Here is a 22,500-nt window from a genome sequence, read left to right as displayed (position 1 = left end):
CCCCGGGCCCTGGAAGATCCCCGGCTCGGATAAGCTGCCCAGCACCCTGCGCTCTGGGTCCTCCACTGTGAGCAGATAACACCCCTGTACACACACACACACACACACACACACACACACGCGCACACACATACACACACACACACACACACACATGTACGCACACACATATATACACACACTCACACATACACACATACATACACACATATAGACATATACACACTCACACATACACGCACACACACACACACACACACACACACACACACACACACACACACACGCTCTCACTCACTCAACATCACGACCCAGGGCCGCATGGTTTTCACCCTTGCCGTGGCCCGTTGGCTGAGATCGGTCGTCCCAGACCTCCACAAGCTCCCTCACAACTCCTCCTGCCGCACCCCAGCCCTGACCAGGGAGGAGGGGGCGGACATGTTCATGCACCTCTGGGGAGGACCATTTTGTTGTTGTCGTTGTTGCATTATTGTTATTATTATTATTATTATTATTATTGATATTATTATTTATACTTTATTTTGATTTATTTTACAAAATATTACACCCACCACCTTAAGAACTGGAAGCATTCACTTAAAAGAAAAGAGAAACAAAAAAAAGAGACAACATTGAAAGATGGAAATAACTCAAAACCGGGGCGTGGGGGGGGGAAGAATGTGTGTGGCATGATATGGATTATTTGGTCCACGAAGAGACTGTTCTGAACAGCAGCATGTAAAGACGGTTTCAAATGGGGACCCTCTTGCATTCGAAACCACTGACTTCAAAGACCATTACGGACATGGTTATTGTGTATTCTTTTTTACATATATAGAACAACTGAGTCTATTTTATGAAAATGGAGAAAGAATGTTGTTTGCCTGTCCTTAGCTTTTGTGCATTTCAAAGAGAGAGTGGAAATATATAGAAAAAAAGATATTATACACCCAAATATATAGTATAACAAAAAAAGATATACATCAGTGAAACTCTGCCTTAAAGAAGACTGTATGAACTGAAGATATCTCTAATAAATGACCACTGTTATGTTATAGAATATAGATATAAACCTATATTATGAATTTAAATATGTGGGACATATGTGTACATACTGTCATGTTGAAGACGAGAGAAACTAACTGCCGGGTTGGTGTGGTCGTCACGAGTGTGCCGCGTTGCGAGAGCAGACGAGGAAAGAACGAAGAATCTCCTATTTCTCTTTCTGACACGGTGACCTCGTGACGTTGTTGGAGGGCGGACATCGTTTTTTGAGCAAGGTCACCACCACGTGAAGGCCTCACCCGGCGCGCCGTATTCCCTTTACTGGACTTCGTGAAACACACAAAGCAATCTGGACCACGGCAGAGGCCGAGAGGATCACCAGGACGGCAAGATGGAGGGGGGCGGAGTGCCTTACCAGGTGGGAGAGACAGGTGCTCACGGTATTCACCGAGAGCAAAGCAAAATGGCTGAAGAGAAACTTGAAACTGAACAAGTAAACACACACACACAGACGCACTCACAGGCTGCTCCCTGTTCTTCATATACCGTCGACGTTGTCAGTATCCGTGTCCAAAGCAGTGACATCCTGCAGTGATGTCGTACTGGTCATACACCCCCCACCACCCCTTTAAATGTCCCATTCTGGACACTGTCTGCACCTCCTCCGGTGTTGTTTAATCCCACGGCGCCCTTCATTTTATGATAAAAACATTTCAAAGTGAAGGGCCTTCAGTGACTTGTACGACATCCATTCATATTTATTGTTGTTTTTACTTAGAATTCATCGGCTGAACAGCCAATGTTGTAGCACGACAAGGGACCATTAAACAGCGAATTTAAAAAAAAAAAGTATGACTATCAAGGGATGTGTTATGCATTGCAAAGTAGCAGTCTCTCTTCGAAAGGGATGTTGCTCCATAGGCCAAGACTATTTAGTTTGCAAGGCACTGTTTTGAATCCGAGCAAATAAGTTGCAGCGATGTGTGAAGGTGACAGAGACAATTGATCTGGTTCCCAAAAGGATTTGCAAGAATGGTCTTAAGACACCTGTTTAGTGTAACGGTCTTCAGAGTTTGTTGACAGTGCCAGTGCAGTGCTGTTAGTCGTAACGCCACTGACAGGATTTTTTTTTGTTTCTTTGTTTGTTCGTTTTTCATCTGGAGTCCCAATTACGTTTAATGGTATCAAAGAATTGGCAAAGAAGTCGCCGTCTCTATCAGTTACAATGTCAGTTCTAATGTCATCTCATACTCCCATGTCGTCATAGTGAAATGTCACTAAGCCATTCAGATGTTGTTTTGTGAGCATTACACATGAAAATGGCCTGGCCATTAGAGAGTAGTACAGACATCACTGGCTGGATACAGAGAGGGAATAGTCGGAGGCTGGTGTGGAAAGGAGATCTCTGTGCTTTGTTGTCACGGTCTATTGAGAGAAGGGTATTTTTCTCATTTCACCGGAGAGCAAGGCAAATAGGGAAATTAAAGTCAAGGCTAGTCTCTGAGAATTGAATCACACGGCTGAACAAATTTCACTAGTTAACTACACCAACGTTGTGTAAAGGTCCCCTTTTCTAACAAATGAAACGTCAAAAGCACAAAGTTATATTTGAGACATCTTATTAGGCCTGAAACATTAGAATGTGGACCATTTAAAACTGATTTTCTGTCCCAAATAATCCTTATTCTGACTACAGTCCTTCCTCACTTCCACAGTATTTGCCCCCTGAAGCACTTACCTTTAAGTTTCCAGGTAACAAGAAAAATCTCGCTCAAATCTTTTTTTTATTTTTTTTTATTTTTTTTAATTTCAGATAAGAAGAAAAAAGATATCTCCACTGTGTCCTTTCCCCCAAAAAGCAGCATATTAGAACTGACTAAGAGGAGATTATTGGATGAGACAAATATGGCTTCAGTCTATAGCGACCCTGTTTCAGACAGCACCTGGTTCCTATGGCTCTTCACTTTCCACCCAGCTCGGTATCACTGTGTAGAGTTAGTGGTCTATTTACCCTGTACAGCTGTACCTCTCTATAAATATGATTCCATGTATTATTGATAGTCACAAAGACTCTAAGTGAGCAACTATTTTTATGAAATGCAACACTATGGATATATTAACTTTTGCAGAAATCTTGTTTACTGTATGATATTCTGGAATACTGTCCAAATAAAATCTTGACACAGTGCAAAGTATCCACTGGTCATCGCATGTGTTTTGACCTTTTGAAATACCGCCAATGGATTCCCAAAGGTGGATTTGCTGAGAGGGGTTCTATGTCACTAAAGTAGTTTCTGACTTAAAGATTTACTTCTGTATGGCAAAGCTAAATAATATTTCTGCTCTTCCTACCTGTCAACATACAGTAGGTAAATCAGAACCCAGACATCAGAGGTTTGCATGGTTTGGATGTTGCAATGTACAGTAAACATATTTGTATGGGTTTATTCACTGGAAACTACTTGAGTGTTACAGTGATAATAGTGTGGCATGGTTGGAATTCCATAAGGACAGTTGCAGTAATAACTGCACTTTAAATGGTTGTTTTTGTTTTAACCTTTTTGCCACATGAGGGCGCTAAACTCAAACCCTTCAGCTGTTGGTTCCATTTGATTTTAAAGATGGTCTATATCCACTTTCTTTTGACAGTAGATTTATTGTATGAGGCTACCAAAACATTTATATGTTTAAATTTCATACTGAAAGCTTATATCCCCATGTTATTCAAAGGTAATATAAGCCTTTATTATTAAACCTTACAGCTATGGGCCACCAGGTGGCAATACACCCTTACATTTATCCAACTCACCTGAATACATTTTATCCACAAATCTCAGAGGAATGTGATATATTTTGTTGCCTCTAAACACAAGACTGGGCTGTTTTTGTAACGGTTGGGCAATGTATTCTATTTATTTTGCATATGTCTGCGTTGTCTGTATCAGATATATATTTAATCCTCTTTAAAACTGGGTGAACAAGGCACGCTCTTGCTGACCTTGCATGCTGTCACGCTCGCTCGGTTGCATAAATGCGCCATGAAACAGCGCGCAGTCATCATCACCAAGCAGAGTCAGAGAAAAGATAAGCAAGCAAATGGGTGCGCTTGCTACAGTATAGTGTCTTCTCTGTATTTACATTGTTTGGTTTTTACTGAGTCATTTCCTTGGAAGCTGTCTCTTTTTAGCTGATTGTTCTCTTGGCTGAAAGCCAAACCAACTCTTGTCATTGTTTGATTTGTATATTTGCATTGTGTCCCTGTTTTGAGCGACTGAGTCGTTGCCTTGGAAGCTGTCATTCTTTAGAACTGATTGTTCTGTTGGATGATGGCCAACACTCTCTCTGAGAATCTTATCTCTCAGCCTCATTTCACCACTCTTTTCCTAGTTTCTCACTGGAACGTGGAACACCTTCTCACACACCTGTGTTTGTATCTGGTGATTCATTTTATCCAGATTATTGTTAATACAAATTCAAAACCAGGTCAGTAAACGAAAAAAAATGGGATTTACATTTCAGACAAGTAGCTACTTACAGGTGTACAGTAATCACAGTAGCACATCAATAAAAGATCAACTCATCAATCAAAACTAAACCACTGTGAAATACACAGAACCTGATAGATTGATCCAGAAGTAGACCATTATCAAATTCCTTTACTGGGCTCAGTTTTTGGAGAAATTGTTTTGAAGCATATTATGCCTCAGTGTATTGTTCATTACTAAAAATGAGAAGATAGTCAAACTGAGTTAGGGGGTCATCCCTATGTTCCCCGGGTCCTATGTTCCCTGGTTTTCAACACACACCGGGGAGCATAGGACCCTGTTTGGGAAAAGCGGGGAACATAGGACCCGGGGAACATAGGGATGACCCCTATTTTCAAAACAAAAGGGTCCTATGTTCCCCGGTCCCATACAAAGTGGGGAACATACAGTAGGACCTGGGGAACATAGGTACACTTCCCTGAGTTAGCACGTACAGTATGCACTCAGAGACAGTGTCTGTGTTCCAAATGTTCAAACTCGTTCACTTCATAGGGCACTATGTTCTGGTGAATCAGCCATATAGCACAAACACAATATAGCAAGTGAGTGAGTGAATGAGTGAACATTTTTAACACAGATAATGATTCCCTAGTGTTCACTCGTTCACTACATAGCGCTCTATGTTCTGGTGAATCAGCCATATAGCGCAGACACAATATAGCAAGTGAACGAGTGAACATTTTGAACACAGCTAATGACTCCCAAGTGTGCGTGTGAGAGAGAGAGAGCTGATTGACCGCTGCAGCAGGGGCAGCCCCAGTGGTGAGAGGAGCAGGGTGCCGTGTTAACACCGCAGGCCTCAGTTCATCTCCCAGAGTGGTGCTGTGTGGACGCTGTGCAGACCTACGGGGCGCTCGTGCAGTGCTGATGCCTCCTGCTGCTGCTGCTGCTCAGGCCTAGAGTAAGACCACACGAGGGGTGCCTCTCATTCGTCTTTTTATCTATCCTCCCTTCCTTCCTCGGTCCTCGTTCCCACTGATCTAGATAAAAAAATGATGGGGCGGCAAAAATGGGATATTCTATGCAGTGCTAGTTATAGATCAGTGGGAACGAGCCTGGAGGACCGAGCATCGAGGAGAGAGGTTGAGAATGATGGGCCAACAAGTCTGGAGGACCGACCATCGAGGAGAGAGGAGAGAGGTTGAGAATGGGTCAGGGTTTCAGGCTGTATTTTAACGTGAGCTCTACATTACATGACATGTATTCATTCAGTAGACACTTCTACACTAAGCGATTTGCATTATGATAATTGTATTACAAGGGCCATCGTACCCAGAGCAACTCGGGGTCAAGTGAAGCCAGGAATTGAACCCACAAGTTTTTGGACTACTGCATGCTAGCCCAGTTCCTTAACCACTATGCTACTACTGCCCACCGACTGCTGGCCTAACCTTGCATAGTGCAGAACCAAAACAGGCAATATATAGCCTGTATCTGGAGATAGGAATGTGCTGTAAATATAAAGGTAGGAGAGTGCGCTGTCCATGTGCCAAAACCAACCACTGATTTTAACCATGTGCCAAAACCAACCACAGAGAGAAGAGAAAATGGTTTCCCCATCATCAAAATTCCGGAGTGTGCGTCACATTACATTGATGAGTAGTTGCTGGATGCCAAGGCCTGCATCTTTTATCACCTCAAAGTGCTGGTGATGTAGTGAAGTGGATCAAACAGGGTGACATCTTAACCCTGCCAGCGCTGGGAACGGTAACTTGATCCGTGTCGATCTGAGGGCCGGGTTTCTTGTTGTTTCAGGTTTCACCCCCCCCCCCCCCCCCCCCCCCCCCCGAATGCCTGCTGAGGACGGAGGACCTCCTCCTGATTGCTCGCCCTGCCCTTCATGTTCCCTCACCGTAACAAATAGGGGCCTCCTGCTCAGCGATCTGCACGTTACGATCATTTCTCACCCAGCCCTGAAAGGTCACCGCGCGCGACATTCATTCATCGCAGCCGTTTCACTTGGCATACAGTACAGGAAGCCCCTCGCAAAGTGAGGAAGCCTTAGTTAGTGCATTTGACGCTCATAACTCTTGGCTAACCTTTACCCTGTTTACGATGGCACCCACTTTACATTAAATGGGGTTTCATTTCTGTCACCTTTGTCAGTAGATTGTTTCTGATGTGCACAATAGAGGGTGATCGTAGAGGAGGGTGACCAGACGTCTCCGGTTTCAGGGGACAGTCCCCGTTTTATTGGTTGCCTGCCCCCGGGGAAATACAGACAAACGTCCTATGTCCCCCTTTTTTGAAGATAAAACTTGTATGTACAGTACTGTATTTCAAGATTGATAGTCAAGCTGAAAAATGTCCCCCTTTTTTTTCCACATTTTTGGTCCTCGATGACATGACTACAGCACCAGTGGTATAGTCTATGTAGTATGCAGGACTAAGCAGTATACCCACTTAAAAAGCATCACCATCTCTATACACTCACTTACATAGACCAGGATATGAGTTGATCACAGTGTACCCACTACAGCTAACTACTACATCACAGTATACCCACAACAGCTAATCATTGCAGTACATCACAGTATACCCACGACAGCTGGTAGAATACATCACAGTATACCCATGACAGCTAACTAGACTACATCACAGTATACCCGCTACAGCTAACTAGACTACACCATTGTACAACACTACTGTAATAGGCTCCCATTGGAGGGTTATAGGAGGGGAGCTACATGTCATCCTCCGTGAGAGGGATTGGCGGGAAATCTTTGTGTTGTCTCAGGCGCTTGTCTCCAATAGGGGATCAGCCTAGAGCTCCGAGCTCACTGTTCCTGTTATCTCCAGTCATCGGAGCTTACCTTGTTTACTCTGGCTGCCAGCTCAGGGGAGGCTGGTGTGTGTGTGTGTGTGTGTGTGTGTGTGTGTGTGTGTGTGTGTGTGTGTGTGTGTGTGTGTGTGTGTGTGTTCATGTGTGTCCGGTGCTCAAGAGAGGACGAAGGGATTTCTGGCCTCAATGCATTATTTCAAGCCGACTTTCTTGTCCACTTCTGCGAAGCTCACAGCTTCTGATCTACAGTAGCGCAAAAAGGGGATGTAGTGGGACCAAGGCTTTCTCTCGGGCCCTGACCAAACCACACAGCTCATCTCACATGCCTCATACCTGACATAAAGAAGTAAAGAAGCATTCTGTCTAGTACACCCAAACAAGGACAAGAAGTCAAAGGGTGACTTTTTTTTTTTTCAGTGTGCAGTCTCAAACCCAGCTTGGATATAGATGAGTAATGGTAGCTAGGTGGTACAAAGCTGTGCAGTAGGCTTATGCGTGTGTGTTAGGTAGGCTAAACCTCCCTCCTGATACTTTAAAGGAAAATCCTGGCCATTTTTCATATAGATCTCATATAGATAGTCCCTGATTGCTGTCAGTACGATTAAGTAGATAGTGTTTGAGAGCAACAGCTTTCTCTGCCTACAAAGCATGCCATTACCTGCAAAGAGTCAACAGATCAATATGCTGACTTGCCTGTTACATCTCATTGCCTAAAGTCACAACCGAAATTGTCAAGAGGTACAAAGTGTCTCATCGGTATCATTGCATTGCCAATGCATGCCCAGATTGAACAATGTTGCACGACAACCACATAACCGGTTCCATCTGGTCCTAGCGGATGATTACAGTTGAGGTTGGTGTCTGTGTGAACAACATGCACGTTATTCCTCTTGCACTGGATCATCTTCCTGAATCTCAATGTTCTGATCACAAGATAGATAGATAGATAGATAGATAGATAGATAGATACATAGGTAATTTATTGATCCCCAAGGGGAATTTCAAGGTCCCAGCAGCTTAAGACACCACACACAACATACTGTACACTACTATGTGAACAGGATGATAAGGCAAATCACCAAATCGACATGACTAAAAAGAACAGTAAAATATACTAAAGATAAAGATGCACATGAATGTATTGAGGATTGAGGACAACAACTCTGGGCAAACTACAATCAGCACCAGTCAGATGCTGCATTCATTGTGTTGGACTTTTATGATGTCACTACAACAAATATTGAAACATGATAATAAAATAAAAATATTTTGATACACATTTTCACAGAATACAAATGACAACATACTATTTTGTATTTGAAATGCCTAAATGTGACTGCTTTGCTATGTTGTCCATCCAAAATGTCTACCAGCCCACCCAAATGTAGGCCCTGCACATAGGTGTTCAGGCAAGTTGAGGTTTGGGCATGCAAGAGTGAAAGAAATGGATAAAATGATTTAATTCCTGTATCTGATAAACTCTATCTGTGTTGTCATGCAACAAACTGTAATACCTCAGGAATGAAAAAGTCCTATCTCTTGTTTGGAGATGTACTACAAGCATGGGATTAACCTAACTGTGCGTTTGTTGCAAAGTAACTTTGAGAGATATATGGTTCTTGTTTTTGGGCTTGTGATGCCAAAATAGCAGCTATTAGTGGGTCAGAGTCGGCTGGCACTTGTTGTGCTTCTAGATTGCTCTCTTCAGATGCCCTGTGACTGACCTTTCGCAAAATCAACTCTGATGATGCAAACAAGCCTACAAAAAAAATGGGAACCACTTTTGAAACACACCTCATTACCACACATTACAACAAATAGGTGTCATTGGTGGTATGTTTTGCAATTGAAAATAGCAGACGGTTACAAGTTGTTGTTCGTGGTGGTGGTGTTGGTGGTGGGCGGTGGTGGATCATTTTGGATTAAAAGTGCATGTCTGCTAAATGTAGAAATGGAAGTCATTGTGTCTAGCACAACCAGGGCAGAGCCACAAAGAGAGAAGTGCAGACAGGACTGTGTGTGAAATGGCACCAAAGAATATTCCCTTAAGGATCCCCCTAATAGGACAATGTATAGTTTCACACACCGGGACACTTGTTTCTACTAGCCACATGTTTTCAGATAAAATCTCAACTCAGGTGAAACTACTATGGTCAAGATGCCTCTCATTTCTTGATTATTCTACAGTTCCTTTTCCTGTAATGTGTAATAGACAAGCTGCAAGTGTGTGACTTACTGCATGTCAGATCAAATGAAAAAGAGAATAATCTGTTACATTTCAAGGTCGTCAAAGAGTAGACTCAGCAAAGTATTCACATTTACAGTATTCTTTCAATTTAATTTGTCTTGAAGCTGTACACCACTTATTAATGTAGTCTACATTAAATGACCCTTAATTATGAAATATCTCTGTATTTCAACATGATAAAGGTGATAGACCATGCCTCAATTATCCCCAAATATTAAACTTAATTGGTCATTCAAATTCAGGTCAGGTTCATATAACATTGAAGGACTGGCTGGCACGTCTCCAATTCTCTCAAGAAATTCTCTCTTTTGTAGTGCACAACAAGCTACTTGAATAGAACCAGCGTAGGCTACTCTAATTTGACCAGCCATAGAGAGGAGGATATCAGGTGAGATCAGAAGGTTGGCCTATCAACTATTAATATTGCGCTGGTTTGTTTCAGAAAAGTTGTCTCAGATTTAAACGACTGACAAAATAGACTATTTGGAAATAAGATTACATAAACTGACTCGCTGTATACCCCGAGGGGGGAACGAGAATGAACCACTTGTCTATGCAAAATGCGCTGATTTGATTTTAATCCATAAATGTGCAGTAGGCTAAGGCGTGTCTGTCAGACGGGCGTATATAGAGACTTCCCGCCCCACGCCATCCACGCCACCGTCTGTGGTACGGTCCTCTTGTCAGTATTCCGGGGAGGGCCCTATGAGCGTCGGATCGTCTGGGTGGGACAGAGAAAGTCCAAGGCTGCCGCACGCAAACCATCGCGTCGGGAAACTACCGAGTGAGGGGGGCAGCACAAGCCTGCATCGGAGTGACAGACACACGCCACCGCTTGGGCACCCCGGCGACATACAGTAGCCTGTAGTGAAAGTTGCACAGCGGGTGTTGATATCTCACCCCATGAGCCAGGTAAGTCAGAGATTTTATCACCCATTTATTCGTTTTCATTAATGGATCAAACCATTGTTTTTCGACAGAGAGCGGTTTGCAAGGAAAGTCACACGGGTGGAGGAAAAGATGCATAATTTGCCGTTCGCTTGCCACTCGCCAGCAGGGTTAGGCATACTGTTGCCTATGATATGACGATAATGCATTATTTGCTGGCAAACCTCACTGCTCTCAGTAAATATTGTCCGTTTTCCATTTTAAATCCTTATTTTTAGATGCGCAGTGAGGATTCTGAAAAATGAATCGCACTGGAAGGCAGGATGGCTGCCGCGGTTGCTTTCCTCGCTCTGAATAAGCAACGACAAAACAGAGTAGCCTGTTCGTTCGCACACATGCTGTAAAATAATATGGTCGCGATTGTAAGGTAATTTTCGTCATAAGCCTATATGGTGTTTTCATAGGCTGCATGTGCTCAGTGCATGGACAGAGCCTATCCGCACAGGAGAAACCGTTATGAACCAGTCTGCCGGCTGGCTGTGAAAAACGACTCGTAGGCTCAGTGCGGTCTTGTGTGCTCTATCATTATAGACTGTGCGTTGGTTCATGTTTAAGCCAAAGTTAGAGTGACAGTGTAGACATTTCAGGTTTGAGTTAGTTCATAAAGTATGCTGAGGGAAACATGAATCAGGCTGAACTAACTTCCAGTGTGATTGCCTATTTAAAATGTTTGACCACCTGCCGTATTGAAACACGTGTAGTCAGACTGCGTTTCTGAAATTGTCCATTTTAAGTTAACAGTTTTCGACCTAAGAGTTTGCCGGCAACTTTATGCGGAAAGTCTGTGTGTTTTTAGCATACTTTGGTTATGAAGTTGATGAATAGCGTAATACTTTACGCACAACGTATCCTACCGTCGGTTACATGTCGGCAGTCCGACATCCTGCCAGTCCGACATCCCTTTCGTCCGACATGCCGCTATTCAGACATGGTGTTGTTCCGACATGCTGCCAATCCGACACATTTTAGTACCCCCATTCTGACAGTTTACAAATCCTATTTTTTTCCACGTCAATTTAACGGACCCTAGCCCGACGACGGACGCAAAGTGCGTCAAAAAACACACCCATTCTTCTCTGTTATTGCTCCACGATTATTAGTCACAGCGAGATGAGACCTATATTGCATGAAAGAGCTCAGAACCGGGGCTTTCCAACGAGACTAGACATGTCTGAACGATCAAGTATGAAAATAAAAATAAAATCATGATTTTAAATGAAAGTATCATATTTACAGTCTATATTGCTCTGCGTTCACCCATGCAGCCACTGCTCTCGCTTGAATTACTCCGGGACCAGGCATCGCACAGACATAACACGCATATCAAATGAAAGAGGAGAAACAGAGCTTTCCATTGATACCAAACACATTGATCCTTTTGTGTTATAGAAACAGACGAAGTGACAAACAAATAAGAATCATATAGCTTCGGCTACCGCTACTTTCGTTTGATTTAGGCTACTCGTGAAACCGTGGTTAAAAAGATACGGCTTGCATGTCAGATAAAAGATGAGAGCTAGAGCTATCCACAGATACCAAATACAACCTTCTAGGCCATAAAACAGACGAAGTGACAGCAAAATAATAACTTAATTTAGCCCCACTTAGTCCGTGAATAATGAGAAGAAAACTTGCCATGTCTATAGAACTGCTTTCACTTCCCCGAGTCGTGCACGCAACAGACACATAACCATATCAAGAAGTCTTCACAATTACATTTTAAATGTGAATCTTTATTATTTTACACAATTGGATATAGTTATGACATTAATAGCCTATTAATGACCTCATGTCGGAATGGCACGTTGTTTGAACTGCGACCATGAAAAAAAAAAATGTCGGACTGGTGGGACTTTTTCCCATAAAGAGACATGCCTCCACTACGACAATTGGACGTCAATGTCGGAGTGCTGGTATGTCGGAATGAACGGCGGTAGCCCCTACCGTCTATATTAGAGTCGTGAGCTTTAAGATTGGTGGAGCAGGGTCATTTAGGTGGTCCTTAACAGCAACCCAGATTTTTGTTTTCTTTAAGTCAGACTGACGGACTGTCAGAGGGCAAACCATCTTTGTCCGTTCTGTCAAGTGTGGAGGGAGGGGGCGTCGACACGGTTGGACCCTCTGGCGGTGTTGGCACGTGCAGGCCTACGGTGTCCATATCCGTAGGGACCAAAGCGAAGACTTATCAAGCTGAGGTGTTAGGAAAAAATGGAACCAGAGCAAACGCACGCACGCACGCGCGCGAATACACGCGATAGATTGGCTTTGGCAGACCATAGAGATATGAAAACCCACTTTAATCTTGTTCATTAGAAGGTGGTCGGTGTATTAAAATAGGTTGTCACAGGCTGTCAGTGGTCATCTGTTCAGAGATTTGGGTTTGGAGAAATAGGGAATGACATGTCTTGCGGTGCTTTCTAAATCTAGATGTTACAAATAGCTATAATTATCATGAGAGCCCTGTCTATTTTTAGTTCAAGAAATTACAGAAGACCTCAAAGATAGTGTGAAATGTGTAATATTCATCCCCTACCCATTCGTTCTCCTTCTGTGTCTTTCTGTGAGTCTATCTGGGTGCTAAGGAAATAGGACTGTCCATCTGTTTTATGAATGTAATGAATGAACAAATCTCATGCAAGTTATTTCCAGACCAGTGCTCATTTTACAGTTAAGGAAGTTCCTCAGGAATAGCGGTTGGTGCTTGGGAAGGCATTTGGGCCTATACTATGCGATTTTAATAACATTTTCCGTCATTCTTACTTTTTACTGTTTAATCTCTCTAGTGTTGGACTGCATTGTCTATTACATCACCTCTCTGTTTCTTGCTCTCTCTCCTCTCTCTCTCTCTCTCTCTCTATCTCTCGCTCTCTCCCCCCCTCTCTTTTTTCTCACCAACTGTATCTTGCTCCGTTTTTTCATGAGACTCAGCTGTTTGCACTGCAGGCTGCTGTGAAGTGGTGCTTCATGAATCTTTTAGAAAGTCAATTATGTTTTTCTCCTAAAGAAGAAGACCCTCCTCACAACAACACACGGCACACTCTGCAGTGTGGTCAGTCTGCATGTGCTTTTGCCCAATGGGAGTTTTTGGCAGCCTCGAGGCACCCAACCTGGTCCTGGAAGTTCCACAGCAAACTGCTGTGTGTATACTTTAAAGTCCTCTTCGTGGTTCACTGCACTACTAAAACACCCCTGAATGAAATGTTATGTCCCTGCTGAGCTTTTGGAACGGGGGAATCACCCAAGATGTTGCTTTTGGTCCCGAGGACCAGGATCATGAATCACTGTTGTCCCACCCTAACCTTGTCTCACTCGCAGCGCGGGAGCTTGTGTGTGTGTGTGTGTGTGTGTGTGCACACCCTGGAAAAATGGAGCGCCCTTCTCCGTACGAGTTCTTTCTTCCTTCTCCGTGAACTAACGCCCCAAATAAAAGAGCTATATCATTTCCTCTGAATTATAAGCTGCAGCCATAGAGTGACATGAGGATGACGTTTGTGTTTCGTCATCTTAAGAAAGAAAGAGAGGGAGGGAGGGACAGAGAGAGAGAGAGAGGGAGGGAGGGACAGAGAGAGAGAGAGAGGGCATTGTTGGCAATAAGCCAGAGTCTCCCTCTGACACATCTGTCCAGAGTGTAAAACACGAATCAAGTCGGTGAGGACCAGCGAGCTGGCCTTGTCGTCATGGGGATTGATCTATGAGCTTTTATTGCGCAATAAAATGCCTTGCGATGTGCAAGGTCTGTCCTCTCTCTCAGCAGCTCCGCAGGTGCTGTCGCCTCACACAGATCTGAGGCAGCGCTCAGCTCCTGTAAAGGAGAATCTCAGGCATTTAAAGCAGTCATAAAGTAAACAAGCACCGGCAAATGGAAAGCAAACGGGTTCTGTCGACGTAAGCTCAGCACTTCTGGAAAATTCCAGCAGTTGCTGTAGATTTCCTGTACCCCCCCAGAGGGTAGAACCAATTGTGTTGATGTGAATGAATAGATGTGTGAATGAATAAATGATCCCTCTGTGCAGTGGCTGAGATATGAAACCTCATTTGAGGGCTCCGTAATGGGTTTGTGACCATCTACGGGGAGCAGGAGAGGACAATTTGAGGGCATTGCCAGATAAGACTTCCTTATTGTTTTATTGCCTTTGTTTTGGCGTCTTGTAGGAGCACTTTTCATTGTAGGCAATTATAAAGTGGTCTGTTGCTGTTGGGGAGCATTTTTTTGTAACATGAATCATCAAAGTATTTTACAGTTAAACAAATATGTGTTGGCTTATGCACGGGTCATGTGTTTTGGCATTTGTATGAATATGCAAAGCAACCAACACAAATATAGCAACATGCACACATGGGGGGGGGGGGGTCAAAGGAGGTGTGTCCTTAAACTAGAAAAGCACTCAGGGAGCGCAAACCTCTGTCAAGCGAAAACATTTAATTGAAATCCACCCTTAACTTTTTGAGTTATCTTGCGAACCAAACAAACAAACAAACAAACAGACAGACAGACAGACAGACTAACAAACCCCGATGAAAATATAACCTCCTTGGCGGAGGTAAAAAGAGAAAGGAAAGAGCCATCAGGTTCACTGCACCTGGCTCCCATGCTTCACCCAAGATGCACCAGGTCGGCAGGGAATGGAGCAGGGCCATCATGGGCAGTATTAATGAGCTGGGGCAAAGAGAGCTGGGGCAATTAAGGGCAGGAGGTGGGGTAGCAGAATGGATGACTGGAGAGGCGTGAGCTGAGGCGATTATGCAAACGAGGAGTAGGAGGCATTGGAGGGTTAATATGGTATGCTTAATTGATACATTTGATTGATGAGTTTATGTTATTGTTTAACTTTTAGCACAATATATTTGATAAGTTGTTTTAATTTGCTGTGGTACTATGGTGTCTGATCCTTGAGAAACTCTCCCACAATGCAAAAGAGGGAAACACATGGCAAAAGATAGAGGGAGATAGTCACAGGCAGATCAAAGTTGGTGCAGTGTATTATTATTTCCTTGTTTATATATATAAATTATTCGCTCTGTAACTTTAAGTGTGATCTCGTTATCCACTCTATGTTACCAATACTTCCTTGCTGGTCTTCCACCAGGGAATATAATACTGCAAGTTTTACCAGAATATTCCTTGGACTATAAAACTAAAAGTCTGTTAGAACCTAAAGCTCCAGAACCTAATTCCCAATGGAAAGAGAAAGACGTCCAGAGGTGAGTTTATGAAAAAAAAAAAAAAAAAAAAACATTTAGGTTCCCAACAAGTTCCTTTAGGACAAAAAGTCAAATGGCAAGTACAGGGGAAATAAGCTCCTGAGCATAGAAATGCGTAGCTGGCCACTGGCCTAAGACCAAGTATTAAAACTTGAATGAATGAATCAGCACTCTTTGTCAGATAAGGTCAGGTGTTTGAAGGGTCAAGGTCACTGAACAAGCCATTCTGAAAAGGGGGAAGGACTGGAGTATAGATGGCAGTGACATTGTCTGGACGTCACAAGGACGTATGGCAGTCTGTTAACAGCATGCCTGTGGGTAATTGGACAGATTTAGTGCCTCCTGGAAAGACCTTTCTCAGCAGCTGTGAGGTGACGGAATGACAGGGTGCGGACTGCAAGACCCCCATTCTGATCACCGCCGGGTTAGTGGAAGGTGATGAGAGGCTGGGGTCGTTGGGTATAAGAGAGATCGGATGGAGACATAGTTAGTCAGAACGAAGGTCACCCTTTGGTCTTTCGGTGCTGCCCGCCTCATTGAATGAATGTGGATAGTGGCCTCTCTACTGCAGGGGACTGCGAGGTGATTTTTAGTTACTGCGACCTAAAAGGGCGCATATCTATAAAGGGCGTAACAGTGTCCTGTCTTCTCAGTCCATATTTAGAGAAACCTGAGGCCCCATAGTGAGAACTTTAAGTAAAGTTAACTTGGTGAGAACTTTATGGAAAGTTCTCACCACGGATATAAATATGGACCTACTGTTAGCACTCCATTTTACTTGTGGAGGCTGTTTGACCAGGGTGGATTTTGACACCTTGCACAGATTACGGACCAATGTATTAGGTATGCCCATTGATTCAGACTATTGACCCATAAGCGTGCGGTGTTGATACTAGATTACTTTTGCTCGCTTGACATTTCGTTATCTTCTTTCTCTTTTCAGATTGGCAGCCTAAATACGTGCGTGCCTTTGTGTTTTAAGATCGTAGACGTATCATGACTCATACAGTGTGGACCTACCTATAGTATACATCTCAGTGTGCTGCCCTCTGATATAGTTGAGGTCATTTTAACCTTGTCCAATCACCTCTCTCTCACTCTCTGGTTACTTACTCGAAAGATAGCAGGACATATCTTGCAAAGCTGTGCCTAAGCTAACAGGCCAAACTTCTCATGCAGCCTCTGTCATCCAGCAAATATGCAAATGCCAGTATAACATTCAAAGCACTGTGGAACAACAGCCGTGGTCACGCAAATACACTATAATTAAATTAAATTGCAATGAAATATTCCGGCCTATGTTTATACTCAAGTTCATTTGAATTTTGCTGACATTAGTCTTACAAGCACTGGTAACCCTGAGCTATGCAAGCTAATTAGAGTTCCCTCTCGGGATTTAGATCTGCAAACAAACCTTGCTAACTGGGTCTCACTGACCGTAACTTAAACCTACTGAAACTTCCTACTGTACGTTCACTAAACTTTCCCTGTTTGATGAAGAAAGTCAATCCTTGGATGTTTTGGTAAATAACAGCTTTTCCACGACAGCAGGTGTGGGCTGAACAACTTAGCCACTTTATCTTATAACAGGCTTTCAGTTGAGTCTGTTGAGCCAGAGTCTGTTTCTCGGCTGGTTATCTGAATGAAAGGCTGTCCTTTCCATTATAGAGGGGAAGGGCCTCTTCTGGGGAAGTTTGTAGAACCTGTCAAGGAGGTATGAAGTCAATTTGCTCACCTTCATGTCAGGGTTCCCATGTAAAAGCACTGATCAGGACACAGCCTTGCTAAGGACATGTCTGTCAACAGAGAGTTTTGCTGGCAAGGTTGGCATCCAGGAAGGCTACATTCCTGCATATCATTTTGATAGCAGATGTTTGTTGAGTGTCTGCATAGCCTTTAGTTTAAAGAAGTAAGGGCACACAATTTGTCCTTAAACATCGGAATCAACTGATATCGACCTTTTCGACTGATATCAGCTATGGGAATATTTGTGTGACATACCGATGGCAGTGGTTGATGTTCTGTTCTGTCCATCTGTTATGTTGCATTAATACTGCACTTGGTAAATGTTGTGCTATGAAGGCCCGAATGTTGCTGAATGTTTCAGTTATTTTTGCTTTTTGAATATCTTTGTTTCCACTCTACTAAAGGGTACACAACATCAAATACTAAGTAAACAGACAAACATAAAAATGTCTGTGTCGACAGAATTTCACAATCGATGCATCCTTTACAAGGGAGGAAAAAGAAAATGGGAAACATCATTTTAACCTTTCAATCTTGTTCCCATGGCACTGTGACAGCTGGAACAACTCAACAATATCATCACACATCATTGCATTGTGCATACATGTACATTTATGTGTGCAAACCCTGTGGCATTCGGATGCCAATCATAGTTATCTTGTTAGCAGAGAGCATGGTGGATATTAGGTTCCCCAGAAATCTGAATGGCAGCTGTGCTTTGTCCTTTTTAATCTACTGTAGCTGCAATGATGCAGCTTGTTGTTCTAAAGCGGAAGCCCTTGTTTTCTAGTCAAGCTTGTCGGACAGGATGTCGAAGCCACAGTTGTGTGCCGGGTTCCTCTCTCAGCCCTCCTGTGCTGTGGGTGGGGATACCTTTCTGTGTTTATTCCAGCGCCTAACCTCAACTTCCTGTACAAGGACGCAGTGCAAACTACTGGCTGCTCGCTCTGATGCCATTGGTAGCATCAGAGGCTGTCCTCACACACCCACACACACGGAATGATACAAACGTCCATGAGAGCCCTCATCCTCCTCCTCCTCCTCCTCCTTCTCCTCCTCCAGCATCCATCCTCTGGCTGTCTTGCCTGTCCACCCGCCTTACCAGGTGATGAAGAGGCACTCAGGATGAAGGTGCTAACCCCTCACAGCCTCGTTGAATGGAGCCCCCCCCCCCTTCCCTCTCTCGTCTATCCTGTTAGAGATGTTTGTGTGTGTGGCAGGTGGAAAATCTGTCTGGCATAATTAGTGGTTTGAATGTCTGCCCTCCTCAGTGTGTGTGTGTGTGTGTGTGTGTGTGTGTGTGTGATAGAGAGAGAGAGAGAGTGAAAGAGAGATAGAGTGAGAGGGATATATATATATATAGAGAGAGAGAGAGAGAGAGAGAGGTGATGGCACGTCATTTGTCTCTTTTGCCGGTCCAGCATAATCAAAAATCTGTCATCTTTATCTCGGCCCTCCATCAGTCATCAATAGAGAAGGGAGAGGGAACAGCCATCAGTAGACTAGGGAGAGGGAGAGAGAAACTGGTGAACTGACCTGCTTGGCTTAAATACCTTGAGGGGCAGCCATATCCCCTAAGCCTGATACAGAAATCCCTGTGTGTGTGCGTGCCTGCGTGCATGTGTGTGTGTGTGTGTGTGTGTGTGTGTGTGTGTGTGTGTGAGAGAGAGAGAGAGAGAGATGTAAAGAGTCCTGACATCCTTAATCTTACATGGCCTTGTACCCAGCAGACACCCAATCTGGTTGCATCGCTATTTCTTTTTTTTTTTTTTTCTTCATGAGGAAAAAAAAAGAACAGCAGCTAGTTATGTCATTCTCTGGCTGTGATGTTATCCACCAGTCTAGCCCTCCTACACAACACCAAAAGAGGCCCCAGCACATCAACCCCCCGCTGTTCTTATCCTCTCATGGAGTATAATGTTAGTCATAACAGTCTATGACAGGACCTGATTTGTAAATACTGAATTGCCCCCCTGGAATGTAGTGGAAGGATTTTGAGGGATATGCTTCTGGTCTTTGTGGTTTAGGCTTGTTTTGTTTTGGTAGGTATCACAGGGGCTGCAACCCCTGTATTGTTGTCGGCTCGGTTGGTGGCAGATTTTGTCCAGTATCTCCATCTCCAGAGACCGTGTGTGTGTGTGTGTGTGTGTGTGTTTGTGTTTGTGTGTGTGTGTGTGTGTGTGTGTGTGTGTGTGTGTGTGTATAGCCATTTCCAAATACACGTGGGAGAATTTCTTAAAGATCAGGCAATAAGCCGAAGTGAGTGTATAATATTCGTCTATATTAACGATCAGGGCCGGGGAGGAAACCATTGTCAGAGCAGGCCATAATACATTAGTTCAGTGGTTCTCAAACTTTTTCTGTCATTCCCCAAGTTGGAAGAAGGGAATTTAATTTTCAAGCCCCGCATGACCCCATTACCCCGGAAAAATGTTAATGCTAGAATATCATTTTCGTATTTTGGTTCCACGTTACATTTTTTGTCCCAAAATCTAAATTGCTGTTATAATCCATACATCTGTTTGTGTATGACTGTTATGTTTGTGTGTGGCCTTGTCAAAAAGAAAGGCATTATTTTAGATATTCATAATTTTTTTTTTTTTTTTTAAATCCTCTCATCACGCCCCACCTGTCATGTTTCTATGAGAGCCACTGAAAAAAGACTGCATTTGGTGTACATCTGCATAACGTCTTGAAGCGGTTTTGTACGAATACGCATACCTTTACATCCCTAACAAACACACACACACACACACACACACACACACACACACACACACACACACACTTGCAACACAACTTATTAGATAATTGTCTTAAACATCAAAGCAAACTAGTCAAATTTATCACTTGAGCATGAAAAGTAATCCTACAAATGCTGTGACCTGCCTGAAGAATGAGGCCATTTATTCTTGCAGTGTTAATGAGACAGACACGTCGCTGTATGCTCTACATGTTTCGACTCACTTATTCACTCTCTCCTGAGCCACCGCTCTCTCTCTCTCTCTCTCTCTCTCTCTCTCTCTCTCTCTCTCTCTCTCTCTCTGTCTCTGTTGTAATCCATCTGCCCTCTCAATACTTGATTAACGTAATCAATCTACTACTGAGGAGTAATGGTCACGCTGGGCTTTCCTACGACTTCCTTAATCCAGCCCCGGGCCTCTCACAAAGGCCTATCGGCTGCTGCTGTCACTCAGAACACAGGCTACATCCTGCTGCCGTTCCACAGGGTGTGATCCTGCCGCTAACATCACCTAGTCAGTATTGCTCAGGTCATCCCAAGGTCAACTATGCCAGTATCTTGAGGTTAATTACAGAAGCTTGTGCACTGTTTCACTGAAGGAAGCTTGGATGCCATTAAGCATGTCAAAAGTAACATTGCATATAGTAATGAAATTGTCAATATTTTGTCCTGGCCCCAGCTGTGCCACAACTGGCTGTGGCACCTGCACTTTAGGCCAGCAACCCGGGTTCGATTCCCGCCCTGTGGTCCTTTCCGGATCCCGTACTTGCTCTCTCTCCCATTCACTTCCTGTCTCTCTCCACTGTCCAACCAGTAAAGGCATAAAAAGCCCACAAATACACTTAAAAAAATGAATAATAATTGTCCAAACTGTTACAGTCAACCTGCAAAAAATTATAGTCAAGGGGTCGGTTGGGAATTAATCTGGTGCAGTCAGATATTCACTGTATTTGGGAACATTATTGTGGTAATTTGGTGTATATACCCTCGGAAATTATTATGGGAGTATTTGACTGCGGCATTACTACACCAGTTCAATGCCCTTCTGACAAGGAGGCCCCAAAATAGGGATGTGGATTCACAAGGAACCCTCTGCTGTGGTCAGTGGCGCTCTCTTGACAGGTTGCCGATGGGATTGTCGAGCGGGAGGGCCAAGCCTTGTTTGTGACGGATTTCGCCCGTAATCACAGTCTCGCTCCCTAGACTCCCGTTACTCTCATCACAAAGTGCCGAAGTCACATTTGATCCCCCATGGCCAGCGCGGCCTGAGTTAGGTAACGCTAACCTCAACGCTAATCCCAGAATAAGGGTTTTAGCTCAAATTGTGGGTCAACCGTGCTAATTGCAGACAACTGTGTTATGTCAGGACTGGATGGTAAATAGGACTCCCGGGATGAAGTGGATGAATTTTTTTAGGGATGACGTGTTCAATTATTATTTCATTATCAAAAACAGAAATACGGTTAAGAATGCCCTTATGCTAAGGTTGCCTTGTCACCCATCTCCTTCTGTTCAGCCTTACCTTAGCAGATACAGTAAAACAGTGCTGTCATTCATTAGGCTTGATACAGTAGTTACATTAATAATAGCTATATTAGTATATAGTGTATTGCTAGTATATTAATAGTTGCCCATATGACAGCCTATATCTGTATTGGTGTGTCTCCTATGTGTTTTGGCATTTGAAGTATTTAGTAGTAAGCATTTTTTGTATATATTTATTTATGAATATACAGTACACCTCAATGATGTCTGGCACTTGAGAACGACTGCACTTAATTTCGTTGTATCTGTTACAATGACAAATGAATATGTTCTATTCTATTATATATAGTATAGTGGTCATATATGATGCATAGTAAAACTAGAAAAGCACTCCAAGAGCGCAGACCTCCGCCAAGCACCTCCTGGATCCAGACAGTGATGTGGATCGCTACCAAATAATGGTTTCTTCCTTGGGTTATTTCAGACCTTTCTTGAAAATGTCATTGAAATCCATTTACAATGTTTTGAGTTATCTTGATAACAAACAGACAAACAAACAAACAAACAAACAGACAGACAGACAAACAAACAAACTAAATGATGAAAACATAGCCTCCTTGGCAGAGATAACAACAAAAACACAGTAGCAGAAACTAGAAAAGAACAAAAATAAACCCGATAATGAGACTGGTGCTGAGTGAACTGAACTGTGAACTCTTGTGTGATGTGGTTGGCTCTGCCCTGGACTGGTCACCTCAGCAGGACTCTGGAGCCCTTTCGTCTGCCTTCTGTCAAC

General features: G+C 43.4%; 2 protein-coding genes across 2 annotated transcripts in view; both read left to right on the top strand.

Annotated features, from left to right (window-relative positions):
• The window catches only part of magi2a (membrane associated guanylate kinase, WW and PDZ domain containing 2a), a 311,406-nt gene extending 308,214 nt beyond the window's left edge, over nt 1–3,192 (top strand). The window contains exon 24 of the mRNA XM_062517478.1: nt 1–3,192. This exon is cut by the window's left edge and continues 497 nt beyond it. Within this exon, the coding sequence (XP_062373462.1) occupies nt 1–79 (79 nt within the window). The 3' untranslated portion in view covers nt 80–3,192.
• A 7,067-nt stretch (nt 3,193–10,259) lies between these two features.
• si:dkey-97m3.1 (fatty acyl-CoA reductase 1) overlaps nt 10,260–22,500 on the top strand; it is an 81,437-nt gene continuing 69,196 nt past the window's right edge. The window contains exon 1 of the mRNA XM_062518627.1: nt 10,260–10,492. The gene's annotated coding sequence lies outside the window, so the exon portion shown is untranslated. The remainder of the gene's footprint in view (nt 10,493–22,500) is intronic.

This window comes from Sardina pilchardus, chromosome 17 (assembly GCF_963854185.1).
Source record: "Sardina pilchardus chromosome 17, fSarPil1.1, whole genome shotgun sequence".
NCBI classification, from domain to species: domain Eukaryota; kingdom Metazoa; phylum Chordata; class Actinopteri; order Clupeiformes; family Clupeidae; genus Sardina; species Sardina pilchardus.
Note: the sequence above shows the minus strand (reverse complement) of the source record. Positions and strands in the feature narration are given on the sequence as shown.